Source organism: Apteryx rowi, unplaced genomic scaffold, assembly GCF_003343035.1.
Source record: "Apteryx rowi isolate R43461 unplaced genomic scaffold, aptRow1 scaffold_120, whole genome shotgun sequence".
NCBI classification, from domain to species: Eukaryota; Metazoa; Chordata; class Aves; order Apterygiformes; family Apterygidae; genus Apteryx; species Apteryx rowi.
In genome coordinates, this window is record NW_020447420.1 from 2049923 (window position 1) to 2065815 (window position 15893).

General features: G+C 40.0%; 1 protein-coding gene across 9 annotated transcripts; it reads left to right on the plus strand.

The window, feature by feature from the left end:
* Positions 1–2464: 2464 nt before the first annotated feature.
* LOC112977618 lies at positions 2465–15886 on the plus strand. 9 transcript variants are annotated; one of them, XR_003257586.1, is made up of 4 exons: positions 9979–10433; positions 12668–12737; positions 12814–12930; positions 15554–15886. XR_003257586.1 is itself a non-coding variant. In XM_026090150.1 (3 exons), the coding sequence occupies exon 3, from the start codon at positions 7217–7219 to the stop codon at positions 8534–8536; it is 1320 nt and encodes a 439-aa protein (XP_025945935.1). In that variant the 5' UTR covers positions 3477–3586; positions 6459–6550; positions 7154–7216; the 3' UTR covers positions 8537–9375. The 9 variants fall into 9 exon arrangements, 3 of the variants coding, with proteins under 3 accessions (XP_025945944.1, XP_025945935.1, XP_025945924.1); XR_003257588.1 differs by lacking the exons at positions 9979–10433; positions 12668–12737 and adding an exon at positions 3477–3586 and having other exon boundaries at positions 12833–12930; XM_026090150.1 differs by lacking the exons at positions 9979–10433; positions 12668–12737; positions 12814–12930; positions 15554–15886 and adding exons at positions 3477–3586; positions 6459–6550; positions 7154–9375.
* Positions 15887–15893: the final 7 nt, after the last annotated feature.

A 15893-nucleotide genomic window follows, 5' to 3' on the forward strand; every position in this document is an offset into this window, starting at 1 on the left:
GGGTAAATGGGTCAAGTGATTCCTTTGTGTCTTTATGCGGAAGTATCTCCAGTCCTTTAGTCTCCCTCGTTGTCAGTCTCTGAACCTCACTGTTTCTCTCTTTCTAGGCAGAATAAGCAGAGATGGTCAGCAAACTTCCTATTTCCACCCAAACACTGGAAACTTGTCTGTGTTATAGTGTATTTCAGGATGGTTTTTAATACATTCAAACATTCCTCTCTTTTTAGTTAATAAACAGTTAATGTAGCCGGCAAGGAAAGCTGTGCCAGGGAAGATGGTCACATTGGTGCTGAAGTCCAGTTTGCAATAGAATGTTTCTTCATTCCTTCTGCCAGCTGTTTACAGAGAGACACAGCTGATCAGACCAAGAGCTTCATCTTTTGATGACTTCCATGCTTCCTTTGGCTTAGTAATCCCCTGACATCACAACAGCGATCTCCTAGAATGGAGATTTCACTAGAGAAACTGGAAATCAAAGGTAAGTGAAGAAGTTGGGGGTCACCTCTATCTATGAAGTGACATATTTCCTTTAGAAAGGAGAGAAGGACTCTGGGCATAAGCACAATCCGTCTGCAAAATCCGCTGTACCCAGGATGAGTTGATGCAGCTCTGGTGTTGTAGTACAGTTTCAAGAAAATAAGCATGAAATCTTAAGGGTGAAAGACCTTTTCTAATCATTTTTTGTTTGTTGATGGCTGTGGGATTTTTTGTTTTGTTTGAAGTAACTGGCCTGTATAATGAGCATATATAGATGAGTTATTGTACCTTAGCTAGAAAAGGAAGTACCTCTTTACGCCATTCAGTCAGGGCTCTGGGGCCACTGACAGGCCTTTATGGCCCTGACCAGTGTCTCCTGGGGCCACCACCCACACCCCTGCCCATGGGCCCAAGAGCCCATTTAAGCCAAGCCCAGGGTCTCAGTCCCTGCCCAAGCTGCGCTGCGGGCGTGCTGGTCTCTAGCTTGGCTGTAGTCATTCCTGGGCCGGGCCGTGCAATCACCGGACTTGAGCTTGGCCTGTGAATCTGCTTCCCAGCATGACTGCAGACCTGCTTCAATCACTGCAGACTTGCCCAATGACTCTTGGTTGAGCCTGGACACAATTTCTGGGCCTGCACTGCTCCCTCACTCAGGTGCAGTGGCCCTTAGCAGCCAGGCCCCTACCCTGCCAGTCGGTCATCCTGTCCCTCTGGGAGCAGCCAGCCCTCACTGCTGCCTAACGCATGCCTTGTGGGTGTCTGTCTGTGCCCTGGTCTGAGAAATGGGACAAATTACGATCTGCTGTTCAGAAGGAAAAAGTGGCAAGAAGGGAAGCAAAAGATGCATTTCCCTTAGCAAATATATTAACTTTCTTTCAGTTGCAGAGTGGCATAGGATGATTCTGCAAGAACAGAAGTGTGGTGAGACAGAAAGAGGGAAGAGTAGTCTTCTGTTATGTACCAGAAGAAAAAGCAATGACAGAATGGTGATGAACCAAAGATGTTGCTTAACTCTCTGAAACAGGTTGTGTAGCAAGAAAACTATACTTTTTGTTTAATAGAAGACAAAAACAAGATACACAAGAAGTGCAAGATGGTCTTGAACACAGCAGGGATGCTAAGATAGTGCCAAGTATTTTGTTTCCTTTTGGCTCATGCAGGTACAAATGGTGGAAGTGGGAGAATTAATAAAATACTGATTATTAGGACAACACAGTTGGCAGCCAAATTTGTCTGACAGAATTCTGTTAAATATGAATCTTTCTTGTGCATAGAAATGATGCAGACATCTAATTAAAATTATCTTAGTGCAGACTTCTTCAGTTGTAGCGTAAAAACTGTGACTGACTTGACCAGAAGTCAAGTGCTTCCCTGGAGGTTCTCTGGGAGGCCCTCAGTGCTCCTAACTGCAGTTGCCTGGTCGAGTGCAGTGAGGAAGAAAGGTCCAAGAAGACTATAGTGCTCTTGAAGTGGAGTCCCTCCTGACATTAGTTGACTGAGTATTATAAATAATATTACAGACAGATGTAGCATTAGTCACTCTAAACTTGAAAGCAAAACAAAACAAACAAAAAACCCTTACCTAAAGCTCTTATAACCTTCAAGCTTAGTGATAGTGCTTAAACAGAAAGAAAAAGACTATTGTTTTCTCTTAGTCTGGTTTTGAAAGCTTTGTTTTTTGTAAATGAGAAATTCACAGATCATGATAGTTTCTTAGTGACATTTGTTGCTTATACTGCTGGGCAGTTGAAACAAGCTGCATATGAGGAAGTTGTTATTGCATTGTTAACTGAAATCTTGCAGTGCTAGTTAAAGTGGATGAAGGTCCACTGCCTTTTCCAAGAACTAGCAAGTTGCTTCTCTCAGCTCACGTATACAGGCTTGCACAGACTTCAGAAGCTGGCTTATTCTACTCTGCGCGTCCAGGGCCTGAACAGTCTCGGGACTAGAAGAAACCCTCAGCGCTACTGAGCATTGAGCAGCTGCACACGCGGCAGCTCCTCCTGCTGTACAGGCTTCTCTCTCAAGAGCTCTCAATAGGTAAGTCATGACATACCAGTTTCATAACAATACCTGTATGTATAACAATAGCATTCAAATAAAATAAATGAGTTATTGGCAGCCTTCTCTGAGCTTTGACAAGCTTTTTTAATAAAAGGTAGTATGATCCAGGTGAGAGCATAAGAACTGCTTTATGAAAAGAGTCAGCTGGCAGTTGCTTTTCTGTGTTATAGTTCACATCAGTATGAGTGTTAATAAGAAGAGATAAGCAAGTCAGAAAAGGCTGAATGTTTATTAAGCTTCCCCTCCCCCCCAAAAAAAGCTGACTTTTCATATGATGAAAGTCAAGTACAAATTCAGAGACTCCTTTTGAAAATAAGTTCAAGAAACACTTTATTTAGTGTTTATTTATTTATTTTAGAATTCTAGGAATTTTAACAACATACCTGTTTGAAAACACTGACCAAGAGGTCAGCTGAGAAAGAGTGCTGTCAAAAAGGACCAAAATTTCTCATACTGAACGGCGCCAAGTCAAGTGGTAAAGGGTGTGAAGTGGATGTTAGTTGTGTAATGATCTGTTTTGCTTAGCATCAAAGTTATTAAGGGGTTCCTAGGGCTAATTTAGTCCTTGCTGGTGTTTTCTTTTACTAGAAAAAATTGTGTATGAGCATTCTGTTAATGCTATCGGTGCTTGGAGACTCTTTACCTAATAGGCACATACAGCAACCACAGTAGCACAACCAGCCTTACTTCAGGCAGAGCAGCCTGATCACCTATTATTCTCCCAGTTAATAAATACGACTATTCAGAGACTGAGATGCTTTAAAAATATAAGCATGATTTGGAGAATGTGTTATTCTATCAGATTGATAAAGTTGTTAATCTGAGAAAATGGCAGAGCAGAAAGCAAATTGATCTGCACTACAGGAAGTTAACCAAGTCACCGGATTTCCCACAGACGGCCAAAAGTACTAGTGTAATTGCAGAGGAAGCAGATGTTGAGGAGGCAAGCGAGGCTGCAAGGTCTCCCCTTTCAAAGGGAGCAAGGGACAGAACTCAGGTTGAAGCAGTGGAAAGCATGAAGTGCTAGACAAAGAGACTTTGAACTGTGAGTAAATACACTGTATCTTGTTTGATTCCTACTGTGTTCAGGAAAGCATGATTTCTTGCGTTCTCGTGAAGTATTTAGACTGCACCTAACAAACATGGATTCCATTAACAATTATTTTCTCCTTATATAACAACCACAAGATGCTGAGGTTTTAGCTACCTGTACAAGGCAAAATGGGTGACAGTGCTTTATAAAGCTCCATAACACAGCCATTAAAAGCAAGGGCTTATTCAATTTTGTTGATATAACATACGTTACAGTAAAATGTTGTCTTCCGGTTTCTTCTCTCTGTTGCTAGTGGCATTAATCTAAATAGACAGAGGAGGTCTGGAGTTGCTAATGTATTTTAAAGGCTCCTCTTCTAAACAGGAGGGATACTTTTCAGCTTCTGAGCACACAAAATATGTTTTCAATAGCTAAAAGAGGCTGTGGTGATATCGGTCATGGTGAAAGAGTGGTCATTTGCCCAATGTTTGAATGTCACCTTTTATGAAGTGAGGCTTTGCCAACATATGTTCATTTGAACAAAGGACAGTACAAAGCATGGCAGTAAGTATCTCTTAATGAATACATATGCAGAATCCTTTTTCAGAATGGCAATGGTATTCCTGTTCAGAAATGACTGCTCTGGCAACAGCCAAGATACAGCTTTTCTTTTTTTTTTTAATAATCCCACTCCAGCTAGAAAAGAGAACCTTTTAGTCACCTAGTTAAGTGGACACGTGTCTGCAACCTGTTGATTCTCAAAGAGATGGCAGAGGCTTGAACTCAAAATTATATTTTTGTATTTAGGAATTGATGCCATACATTTCTTGAAAAATTTATATATTAACTAATCTCCCTGCGATCAGCTCAAGGTAAAAAACAGAAATGTGATCAGTTAGCAACCACTGGAGGTTTCCAGAAATTCTTTAAACAATTCCATGAGGGCAAAGCAGCAGGTTATTTAAACAGGTGATATGTATCTCTAAGCATCTCGCTAGTTTTTATAGACTTCTTTACATAAAAGAAGTGGCTCATTTGTTTCTTGTCCCTATCCATAAAATTACATTTGCAATCACTGTTCATGCCCGAGAAGGCCACAGATTTATAACAGGAATGCTAGTTTATTTTGTCCCAGATCAAGTGCATGATTATGCTTTTGACGTAATAAAACTACTTTGTTAAAGTGGCTGAACAACTGTTTCTGTTTCAGCAGGTCTGTTGGTCTAAAAAAAAATAGGCTACTAGGTACTAGGATGAATTTGTATTGCCCGAATTGAGCAATATATTCATACAAAATTTCTGAAGAGAAACTATACCAAAGCAGTTTGTTTTCAGCTGATTAAAAAAAAGTTGTGAAATGCAGGGGAAGGTGTAAGTGGACTTCCTGCTTTGTGTAGCTCATGCATTAAAATGGCAACTTCCGTGCATATGAAAGTGGAGGGATATCTCTTTTTCTTTTTTTTTTTTTTTTTTTAACAATAGCTAGAAAATAGCTGTGTTCCAACAGGGAGATGGGATAAAGGAGAGTACTTGCCAGGAGTGGATTTTGCTGTTAGGTTTCTGTTGCAGAAACAGACTAACAGTATGTTAATATTTCTTTAATATTAAAAATGCAATTTTAATGTAAACTTCTCAAGCCTGATTTAACAAGAAATTTTTAAGGCATAGAGCTGCCTGCAGTGCAAGACTGACAGTTGAAAAGAAATTTCACCAGAAATGTATAATTTTTGGTAAGCATCTATATCAAAAAAAAAAAAAAAAGGACCTTGTATTTCTGTAAGTAAACATGACAGACATTAATGATGAGAAATTTTACCAGTGCTTTTTTTTTTTTTCATGTTACCTTTTAGTATATTTGTCCAGTCTCTTATGCAATAAGTCATCCCTCCAGAACAGTAACAAAAGTTTTTATCAGGATTCTCTAATGTTCTATACCTTCCTCAGTCACTTTGTTGTTCCTTTGGGTGGGAAGACAAGAATGGGGCCCATAAAATACTCTGCTTTTACAACTTAATGGAAGCTCCTGACCTCCATCTTTGTTAATTCCTCTCTGTCTTCAGACCCACTTCAGTCTCTGCAAAGAATCCTCTTGATTTCTTCCAAGAGAACACTGACTGCCAAATCTCCACCTCCAAAATATATTTAAAAAAGAAAAAGAAAAAATAAAAGCAATTATCAGTATAAAACCAGAACTAGAACTTGAAATGACTGATGTTTTTCCACATTGTTGTCAGGTTCTCTTTTGTTTTTTGGGGKTTTTTTTTGGTTTGGGTGTTTTTGGGGGTTTTTTTAGAAGTTTTTCCATAACCATTTTTCAATCCTGCTTCCCAATTAATATTCCTATGAAAAAAACTTCACTCTAAAACATCATTTCTCTTAGTTTTCTATTAAAAAGCACGTTAGTAATTGTAAATGGTTTACAATCCAAAAATAGGAATAACAATAAACATCTGAAGGCCTTTGGTGCAGTTTAATTAATAACTGATGATACAGCACCACTTTTCACAATGTCTATATATTTTTTTCGTCTTCTTTATGCAAATATGACTGATAAGGTCCTGTTTATCTACTACTGAGATAACTGCTAAAATTAAAATATGCATTTTTATCATTAATTGAGCAGGCAACATTAAAAGTATTTAAAGCAGGTGGAACAAGATATTTTCTGCAGAACCAGGTAACTGTGACCTTTCTTAGCAGTTTAGAAAAAATATTCAGCACACACAATGTATATTCTTAAAATTAATAGATACCCTTGCTGGAAAGGGGAAGACATACAGCTTACATGACAATTCTAAGAGAACAATACACAAGACTTTAGTTTAGAGAGTGGGTCATTATACATCTTCTGAAATAAGATTTTATTTTATTTTATTGGCCACAGAAATGAAAAAGAACAGCTGAGCAACATCTTGGATTTGCTAATTACACCAAGCAGCAGTGTTTTCATCATGTTCTTCAAACCTATACTCTGAAGTCAGTGTAAAGCTGTAACTAATGCAATTTTGTGAGTAATTAGAAAGCAGTCATTATTCAACCGGGATTGAATGCACACAAAAGAGGACAGAACACCTATGAATGATACTGACTCTTAATGGTTAATTGTTGGGATGTGTTGTTGTGACGTGTCACATTTTATCATGCCATTATGGCCACCCATGGCAGGGATTGGTTTTGTTTTATTTTGCCTTCCATCTGCTTGATGGCTTTAGCATGTGCAAATATCAAGATGTATTGTTATTGAAAAGCTTCACTTTGTGGCCAGATTTGGTACCACCTTATTCAGAGAACTTGAACTTTCCATGGCAAGGTTAAAAGATTCAGTTGTGCATGTAGGTGAGTTGAATGGTCCCAATATTCACATGAAGTCCTACTGAAATCAACTGCCAATTCAAAACTGTGACTTCATCTTTAGTGGTAAAATCAATTTACATTTAAAGTAATATCAGCCATTTAAACAAGTGAAAAGATCATTCTTTCCAAACCTCTTTTTCTAAATGATGTTGAATACAGTTCAATGCAAAGCATTTCTTTCTTTGGCAATGATTGAAAGTGTGCTTTTTTTGTTCTTTGTTTTAGAGAAAGTGAATGAAAGACTGAGTGTACAGCAGTGTGTTACGTTTCAAGTCGTGCTGTTCAGCAATGATACACTGTGGAAAAAGACACATTTGTGCTGTTGTTGCATGTATCTTTTTATTTGCAAGCATTTTAATCTGCTCCAGGAAAGGTACTTATCTACAGAATAATATAATTAGAAAAATCTTCCTCCAGGCGACAACTGTCAGTCCAGCAGGTCAGCTTTGTAGAGGAAAACCTGCTCACAATGTAATAACACCCTTAAAAGATAACAGAACTTTTATCATTGCCCCATACTTTGATGACAGAGAAAGCAAAGTCACCCGTGTGATTGGGATTGTTCACCATGAAGATGTAAAAGAACTTTACTGCTGGTTCTGCTGTCAGCCTCATGGTGAAATACAAGTGACCAATGCTGAAATTGATGTTCATTCAGATAGATTTGGATTCCCTTATGGTRCAGCAGACATAGTTTGTTTGGAACCCCAAAACTGCGATCCAACATATGTGTCGATTCATTGGTCCCCACATGGAAATATTGACCAGCTGCCAAGGTTTGAAATTAAAAACCGCAAGGCCGAGACCTTTTCTGTTGACTTCACTGTATGCATCTCTGCCATGTTTGGGAATTACAACAATGTCTTACAGTTTATACAGAGTGTGGAGATGTATAAGATTCTTGGGGTGCAGAAAGTGGTGATCTATAAGAACAGCTGCAGCCAGCTGATGGAGAAAGTCTTGAAGTTTTATATGGAAGAAGGAACTGTAGAGATAATTCCCTGGCCAATAAATTCACACCTCAAGGTTTCTTCTAAATGGCATTTCACGCAAGATGGAACACACATTGGCTACTATGGACAAATCACAGCTCTAAATGACTGTGTATATCGTAACATGCAGAGGAGCAAGTTTGTGGTTCTTAATGATGCTGATGAAATAATTCTTCCCCTTAAGCACCCAGACTGGAAAACAATGATGAGCAGTCTTCAAGAACAAAACCCAGGGACTGGCGTTTTCCTCTTTGAGAATCATATCTTCCCCGAAACCATATCCACCCACACRTTCAACATTTCATCCTGGAATACTGTGCCAGGTATTAACATACTGCAGCATGTTCACAGAGAGCCGGACAGGAAAGAGGTAATCAATCCCAAAAAAATGATAATCGATCCAAGAAAGGTGGTTCAGACTTCAGTCCACTCTGTCCTACGTGCTTATGGGAACAGTGTCAGTGTTCCCGTGGATGTTGCCCTTATCTATCACTGTCGAATGCCCCTCCARGGAAACCTTCCCCGAGAGTCCCTCATCAGGGATACAACACTGTGGAGATATAACTCATCATTAATCATGAATGTTAACAAAGTGCTATATCAGACGGTACTGTAAGCTCAAAAGTGAAACCTTGGTTGTAAGGAGGGAAAGTGCAGAGCTGCCCATGTCCATGGAGGGGGGCAGAGGATATCACTTAAAGCTCACATTGGAAAGATTTCCAGATGAAGATTCTTGTAAAGCTTTGGGGGGGACATTCCTTTTATGTACTGCATAAGGGTAAATGCATTTTATCTGTGACCTGGAATAAGGTGCCCAGTGAAGATAATTTCAAAACTAAAGAACTTGTATTTAATCCAAGAAAAGCAATTTAGTCCTCAGTCCTCTGACTTGTAGAGGTGTCTGGAAAACGTTGGGAAGAGCCTGATGACAGTTATGTGTCATTGCAGGAAACCTTATGAATCAAAATTTTTTCAAACTCAGGGATTCATCACTTTGGAGACATAATATAAATCTTTAGTTACAGAAGTTAAGTGCTGGGTAAGCTAAGATTTTAAGTGCAGCAGTGAAACTACGAGAGGCATTGCAATAAGTATTTAACGTTATGTTCTCCCCAATAATACACTGCAGCTTTAGGATCATCTATTGTTCACAGAAGGCAAAGCTTAAAATTTATGGCAATCACCACTAGAAAATATCCCACCAAGAATGTTCATAGAACTTGGAGTTTCAAATTGGGCGTTATCACACGAATGCCCACAAGAGGAGCTGCTGTCTCTAAGATCCAAAGCTTGAATGGTAAAACTTATAAGGTAAAAGTACTAGTGTGAATGACTGGATTTTATGATCTTGTAATTATCAGGGTTTAATTTACTATTTTTCATTGATTTGCAATTTGAAAATATAATGGCTTATTTGCGTTTCTCTATTTTACGTGAAGTTAATGAGACGAACAGACAAACGTGGAGGTCGAGCCCAGAGTCCCCCCGGGCAGCCCGGGCGCGCCCGCGTTCTCCGCGCGGCGCAGTGCCGGGTGCGGCTGCGGGAGGCGGCGCGCGGCCAGGCGCCGGCGCCGGGGGAGCGGCGCTCGCGGAGCCGCCCCGCGCCGGGCCCTGCCCGGGTCCCCCCCGCGCCGCTGCTGCCCGGAGCCCGGCCTCGCCTCCCGGTCCTGCGAGCTGCATCCCGCGGGCTGCCCGGGGCCCCGGCGGCAGCCGCAGCGACCGCGTTTCGCCTGCGGCGGCCGCTGCCGCGAGCGACGGGCCGGGCCGGGCCGGGAAGCCGCCTGCGCTGCCGCTGCCCCGAGGCGGTCCTGGGAAGCGCGGCTGGCGGGGGCTCCCTGCCGACTCCCTGCTGCCCCGGTGCCGCTGCCAGCGGCCGGCTTCGCGGCGCAGGGGACCTCCTTCCCCGGAGGGTGCCGCCGCCGTGTGCGGCGCCCCGCCGAGGGGCGGCACCAGGGCGGCCGGGTCGCCGTGACGCCGGTCCCGAGCGAGCGGTGCGTGGGCGAGTCAGCCCGCATCGCCGGAAGGGGGCGTCCGCGGCGCGAGCCCCGGCCCCGGGGGGGCGCGAGCCCCCGGCCTAGGCCCCGGCGGACGCCCGCGGCCCCGGGCTCTTTGCGCTGCTCGCTGTCTCGCCGCGGCCGCCGCCACTTCTCTGGGCTGCGGGTGACCCGGGGCGCGAGTCCCCGGGTTGCGGCGACAGAAGCCCCGGCGTCGCCAGCACGGAGGTGCCCCGGCGGGAGTCGCTGCCGCCGCCGGTTGCGGGTGCGCCGCGGGGGCCCGGGGCTGCGGCGGTGCTCCCGGAGTCTGCCGTCGGGTCTTCGCCTCGTGAAACTGCTGGGAACGCGGAGGGTTTCCGCATGCAGCTCCTGCTTAGGATCCGGTCGCTGGCTTCCCTACGCTTGCAGAGAGGCTCGCCAGGCTCAGGATTTTGTTTCCACCCGGCCAGTAGCATAATCAGTTGGCAGTCAGCTGTAATTTTGGGGTATTGGTGCTAACCCCTTACTGGTAAATTAAAGGTATTTATTAATTGTACAACACTTTTTTCTTTTTTCTTTTTTTTTTTTTTTTGAGTCTGTATCAGCATACGCTCCAAGTTTGGGAGTTTAATTTTAGATTTAAAGAATGCATAACTCCTGAAAGAGTGGTTTCAGTGTGAAAGACAAAAAGCTGAAAAACATGACCTTTTAACTATTGTCCTGCAACTTCTATTTTGCTTGAACTATTTCTCTTCAAAGAACGCAAAAACTAATTGTTACAATTGTTTACAATTGTGTTTACAATTGGATGTGCAGTAGATTATAAAAGAAAAACTTATGCATGTACAGAAAATTATATGGTTTGCTTTTGTGCCAGGCCTAATACACAACCAGGTATTATGAAATTATGCTATACTGTACCTTCTTCGAATTGAGAATATAAATGGGCAACTTAATCTATGTTACAGCAATATTTTACCAACAGTGGAATAATACTGCCTTCAGTTTAACCCTTCAACCAATAAACTTCAGCTACTAGATCACATAAGAGTGGAAAACCACTGCAACTGCAAAGAGTCTTTCTGCAAAAAAAAAAGAGCTATCAAGAGATTAGAGACAGTCTAGATTAAGATGGTAAATGATTATTATTCTTTGGAACTTTTATTTATATTTAAGCATCAGTGCTTTATATTGTCACTTTTGGCAAAGCAATAAGCAGAGGATATAGAATACATTTTACAAAAAAAAAAAAATTGCTATTTCTTACTGTTGGCTTTTTAGTTTGACCATGGATAGTTCAAGGATAAGGCTTTTCCTGTACTACTGAATCTAGTGCTGCTTATTAGCAGCTGAAACTTGGTAGTCATCTCTGTTGTTGTTTTGTTTAAGAAGGGAGGGGGGGAAAAAAAGTCATTTAGGTTATCTGCAAGTCTGCAAGTGTGATCTTGATTGGACACAAGCCTTTAGAGTAGAGTTTAGAAGGAAGACAACTAAAGAAATAAGGAGAAATGTGATTAGTTTAATCAGCTGGGACAATAACTCTTTATTATGACCTTGTTGAAGAAGAAAACACATTGGGTAACTGCACCCTAGGGTGAAAGACGAGGTTGGTGTAGTAATCTCAAGCTGATGACAGACAGGCTCAGATGTATCTGTGCAATGTGATGCATCTGCAAAAAAAATGTAATCCTAGTATATGTTTAGAAAGAATGTTTCCTACAACGATAGGGGTTTATCACTGTCATTTACAAATGGAAGAGGACCATACATTTCTGGTCTTCTGTGCTAGAGACTAATTGAACCTGAGCCAAATGCAGAGAAGCAGCTGACCAAGGAAGAGTGTTTCTTATGAGCAGAAATTAGAACAGTCTGTCTTGTTTAATGAAAAACTAGCAAAAAAAAGAGACAAGGAGGGATATGACTCCATAAGAGTGCATAAATGTAGTAGGGATGAAGACACACTATTTAAAATTAGGGGGAATACTGAAGAATAAACTGGTGCAAAGCAGTTATTGATAGTGTTAGGTTAATTTAGTATTAAAGCACGTAGCAGATCTGCATGGTTTGTATTATGTTCTATTTTAATAGTAATTGGAATAAAACACAAAAGAATGGAAACAGTTATTGTTATTAGAAGCAAAACAACTCTTTGAAATATGCTGGAAGCATATTTTTGAAGCTAAAATTTGCTAATAGACATACTCTCTATAATGAGGGAGTAGAAATATAATGCTCCTGATAAATCTGCCCTTCTGTGTATTTTTACTAGATTTCTATGGTATTAATCTCAGGAGATCAAAATTCATGAATCACATATCAGAAAACAGTAAATTTAATCCTCAAAATAATTAGGGCTTTCTTTTTTTTCGAAGATTCTATTTTGTTATGTCTTGACTTCTATATTTTGTTCTTTTTCTCTTCTGTAATCTGCTATTGTTTCAGCTCGCTCTCATACTTCCTCGTCGGAATCTGTATTCACCCATTTAATTAGGCCTATAACATATTGCTTAGAAACAAGTGTCCAACAAATACAAATTATCATCTTTATATAGCAGGCTTTTCTAGTTCTCTTTAAATATGTGTATGAACTGCAAATATCTCAATAGGTAAGAGTAATTTCCACAAGGAAACCTAACTATTTAGCCTTAAATCACTTAAGAGCCTAGGTTTGATTTGCTTGAGCAATTTCTCATGCAGGTTTATAATTTAAATTAAGTTGTTGGGAGGCAGCTGTATGCCTTGCTCAAAAGAAGGAAAACTTGTTTTTCTGGTAGGTGTGGATGCTGTTACTGACATTAAGGCACACCAAGCATTTGAAATAAAATGTGTTGGCAAGTATCTTAGGTATTGTATCTACATTTTTTCCCTAGTCTCATTCTGTATTGAACAATTCTTGCAATTTATCTTAAAATTTTTAAAGTTTTTTTTCTTTTGGATAGAATTGAGCAATCTGTAGATATACCATACCAAAAAGTAACTGTCTGGAGAACCAGTTGGAGACCTGAATAAAACTTCATTCTGCTGTCTGCTTTAAAAGGTATGTTTGCTTTCAGATGCACCTTATTCAAAACACAGTTGAAAAGATACTTTGTTGTTCATTATTTATAGCCAACAAAGGCAGAAGAAACAACAAAATAACAGGTAATAAATTAATTGCATTTTTAAATGTTGATATGTTGTGGTATTTCTTTAGTAAAGATTATTTATTCTATAGGACTGAACAATATTTTAAGTCATAAATACATAAGATCAAGGATAAATGTTAAATGGGACCTACTCTATATTATAAAAATGCTAAGATATATAAAAACCTGAGAATAAGCTTAGTAAATGCTCCAGGTAAGCTTTTTGCCTAACTTTAGAATGTTTGATAAAAAAAAAGACTTATAAATTTTGAGTTGTTCTTTCTGCTGGAGAATTGTAACTAAGTTGTACAACAGTATCAGGCTTTTAACCATACATTTGTTTTTGGTTCTGTTCTAAATTCTAAGTATTTCTGGGGGAGATTCTCCACTTCAGAGACACAATGGAGTCAGTGCAGCCTGCTGCTGCTGTTCTGCTTTGTCCCTAGCATGGTGTAGTGAGATTTGTGGTGCCCTATGACAATTCTGCACTGCAAAGTAAATTCTTGGGAGCTGTCAAAGGCTGCTATAAATTATATCAGTTTTGGAAAATGGGACATTTTAAGGGTCCTGTTGTGACCTTACACCTTCTTACTTTTCTTTTTGAGGGAAGAGCAATTGGGGAAAATGTTGTATGTTGTTCTGAAAGCTTGGGCAATTATCTTCTGCCTAAACTCAACTGAGATTCAGAAGTTAGATTACTAATTTTGGAAAATATGTTAAAGCAGAACAACAGGCCCCTAAAGAACTTTTCAAGCCAAACAGTGAAGTTGTCAGTGAGCTTAGGCACTTCCAAAGTCATGAGAGTGCTGAGTGTGATCTCTGAATCAAAGCTATAGATTTAGGTGTTTATATACTTTCTAGATTTCTCTCTTTCTTACTTTGCTCCTATAAATTTAAAATTATAATATTCTGTTACATCACAAAAGACTATTGAAGGAGAAGCTCTCAAAATATCTTTATACAATGTGTGAAATATATATTAAAAAAAAAAGAAAAGAAGGAAATAATAGGTCTAATTCTGATATTACAATAGATTAATAACATTTTTTCCAAAACATGTTACTCGGCGATTTAGTATGTGCATACTCTCTGAAGATACTTAAAAAATAAAGCAAGTAACTACATTAGGACTCTTGAGAAGCAAGTGGAAGGACAAGAAATATGACAAGCTTCCAAAATCTGATACATCTATGATATTGCTACCTGCTCTCTCTATATAGTATACACATACAAATCTGGATCTTTTAGCAGCACAAATTTTCTTCTCAGCAGGCAGCTCTATGCAGCAATGACATGCCACTAGAAACATCTTCATCTTCTGCAATAGAATCAGTTTATTCCATGTGGGAATTTTACCCCACTCTTCTGGCTGGAAGTCAGGGACACTTTCTCCTACTCAGTCCAGTTTTTCTGATCTAAATAACAGTAATTTGATTAATCTGGGGCACTATTCTTCTGAGAATCTGTGTGGTACAAGCAGGCATTTGAAGAGGTTTGCTGTCCCCTTACTACTCATTGTATCTGGATCCCTAAAGATGAATTTGTAAAGAAAATTTTAATCTGAGTTCCACTTACAGAAATTACTGCTTGAGAGTGCCATGAGTTCCCTTTCAAACCTCAACACTTGCCAGCATGTGATTGCTGCTGAGGATTTTGGCCCTCCAGGTGCTCAGGGATGACTATCTGTGCCTGCAGCAGCAGGAGAGGAAGACCTCACCCTCCAGAACCATGCCAGGGGCTGCAGGCATTAAAGCAATGTCAGCAGACCTGGATCTCTGTTGAGAATAATATGAGGCTGCCTTCCCTACAAATCCTGCCTCACACAGTGCTAAGTATGGTAGCACTCATAAGTAGAACTGTTTTATACTTCCATCGATTCACTTGTCTTTTGCTGAATTGTATCAGGTGACCTTTCTCTGTATGTATTGTCTCACCTATGATGAACTGCAGGTTAGGGAATTTACAAGTTAGAGATAGTATCTGGACCATCATGTGTAATAGTCCCTAATTGCCATGTTTTCTATGAGCTTGCTTAATCCTCTATTTATTTCAATTATATTTTTGCCCCTAACTTTTCTGTGGTAAGTCCAGTTAAGTTTTGTTTGTGTCTAATTTACTTATACACTGTGTAGAGAAGACAAACGTGGTTTTGTTTTGCGTTACAATTACTGTATAATTACTTAATTGGATGTTCTAAAATCTGAATTATAGAAAATAATGAATAATGGCTTCCTATTCTGCTGCTTATTGATGGTCATATATACCTCTATCATATTCTCTCACAGTACCTAAAGAAACCTCTATGTACAGGAACTGTTCCATACTTCTGACATACAGGGATATTCAGAGAGTCAGGGACAGTACTGTTCATTAAAGGCATATTCTGTGACTGGTTTTGCATAAAAGCATATTGACTGAGTCACTGTTAGGTCAGTGCACAGTGATAGAGATTTGTCCCCCTATCTTGTTTATGAAATTCTTGAGCAATGAACATAAGTCAATATTATCTAATGTTATATATTTTCTTTCTTGCAGATGCAGGAGCGTAAACTGCAAGGACAAAGAAATTTACATCCACATTTAGATAAATTCAGAAAGCTCTGTGGTGGGAAAAAATCCTACTTTGCTGCTGCTGTGTGCATTATTACTCTAACTTCAATGGTCACAATTTCTTATCTTAGGTTACAGAGACTTTCTCTCCTGCCAAAAATAATTCAAGAAGGTAGCAAATGTAGAGGGGAAATTGCCAATAACACAATAACAGCATTAAGGGGTAACAAAACTTTTATCATTGCCCCATACTTTGATGACAGAGAAAGCAAAGTCACCCGTGTGATTGGGATTGTTCACCATGAAGATGTAAAAGAACTTTACT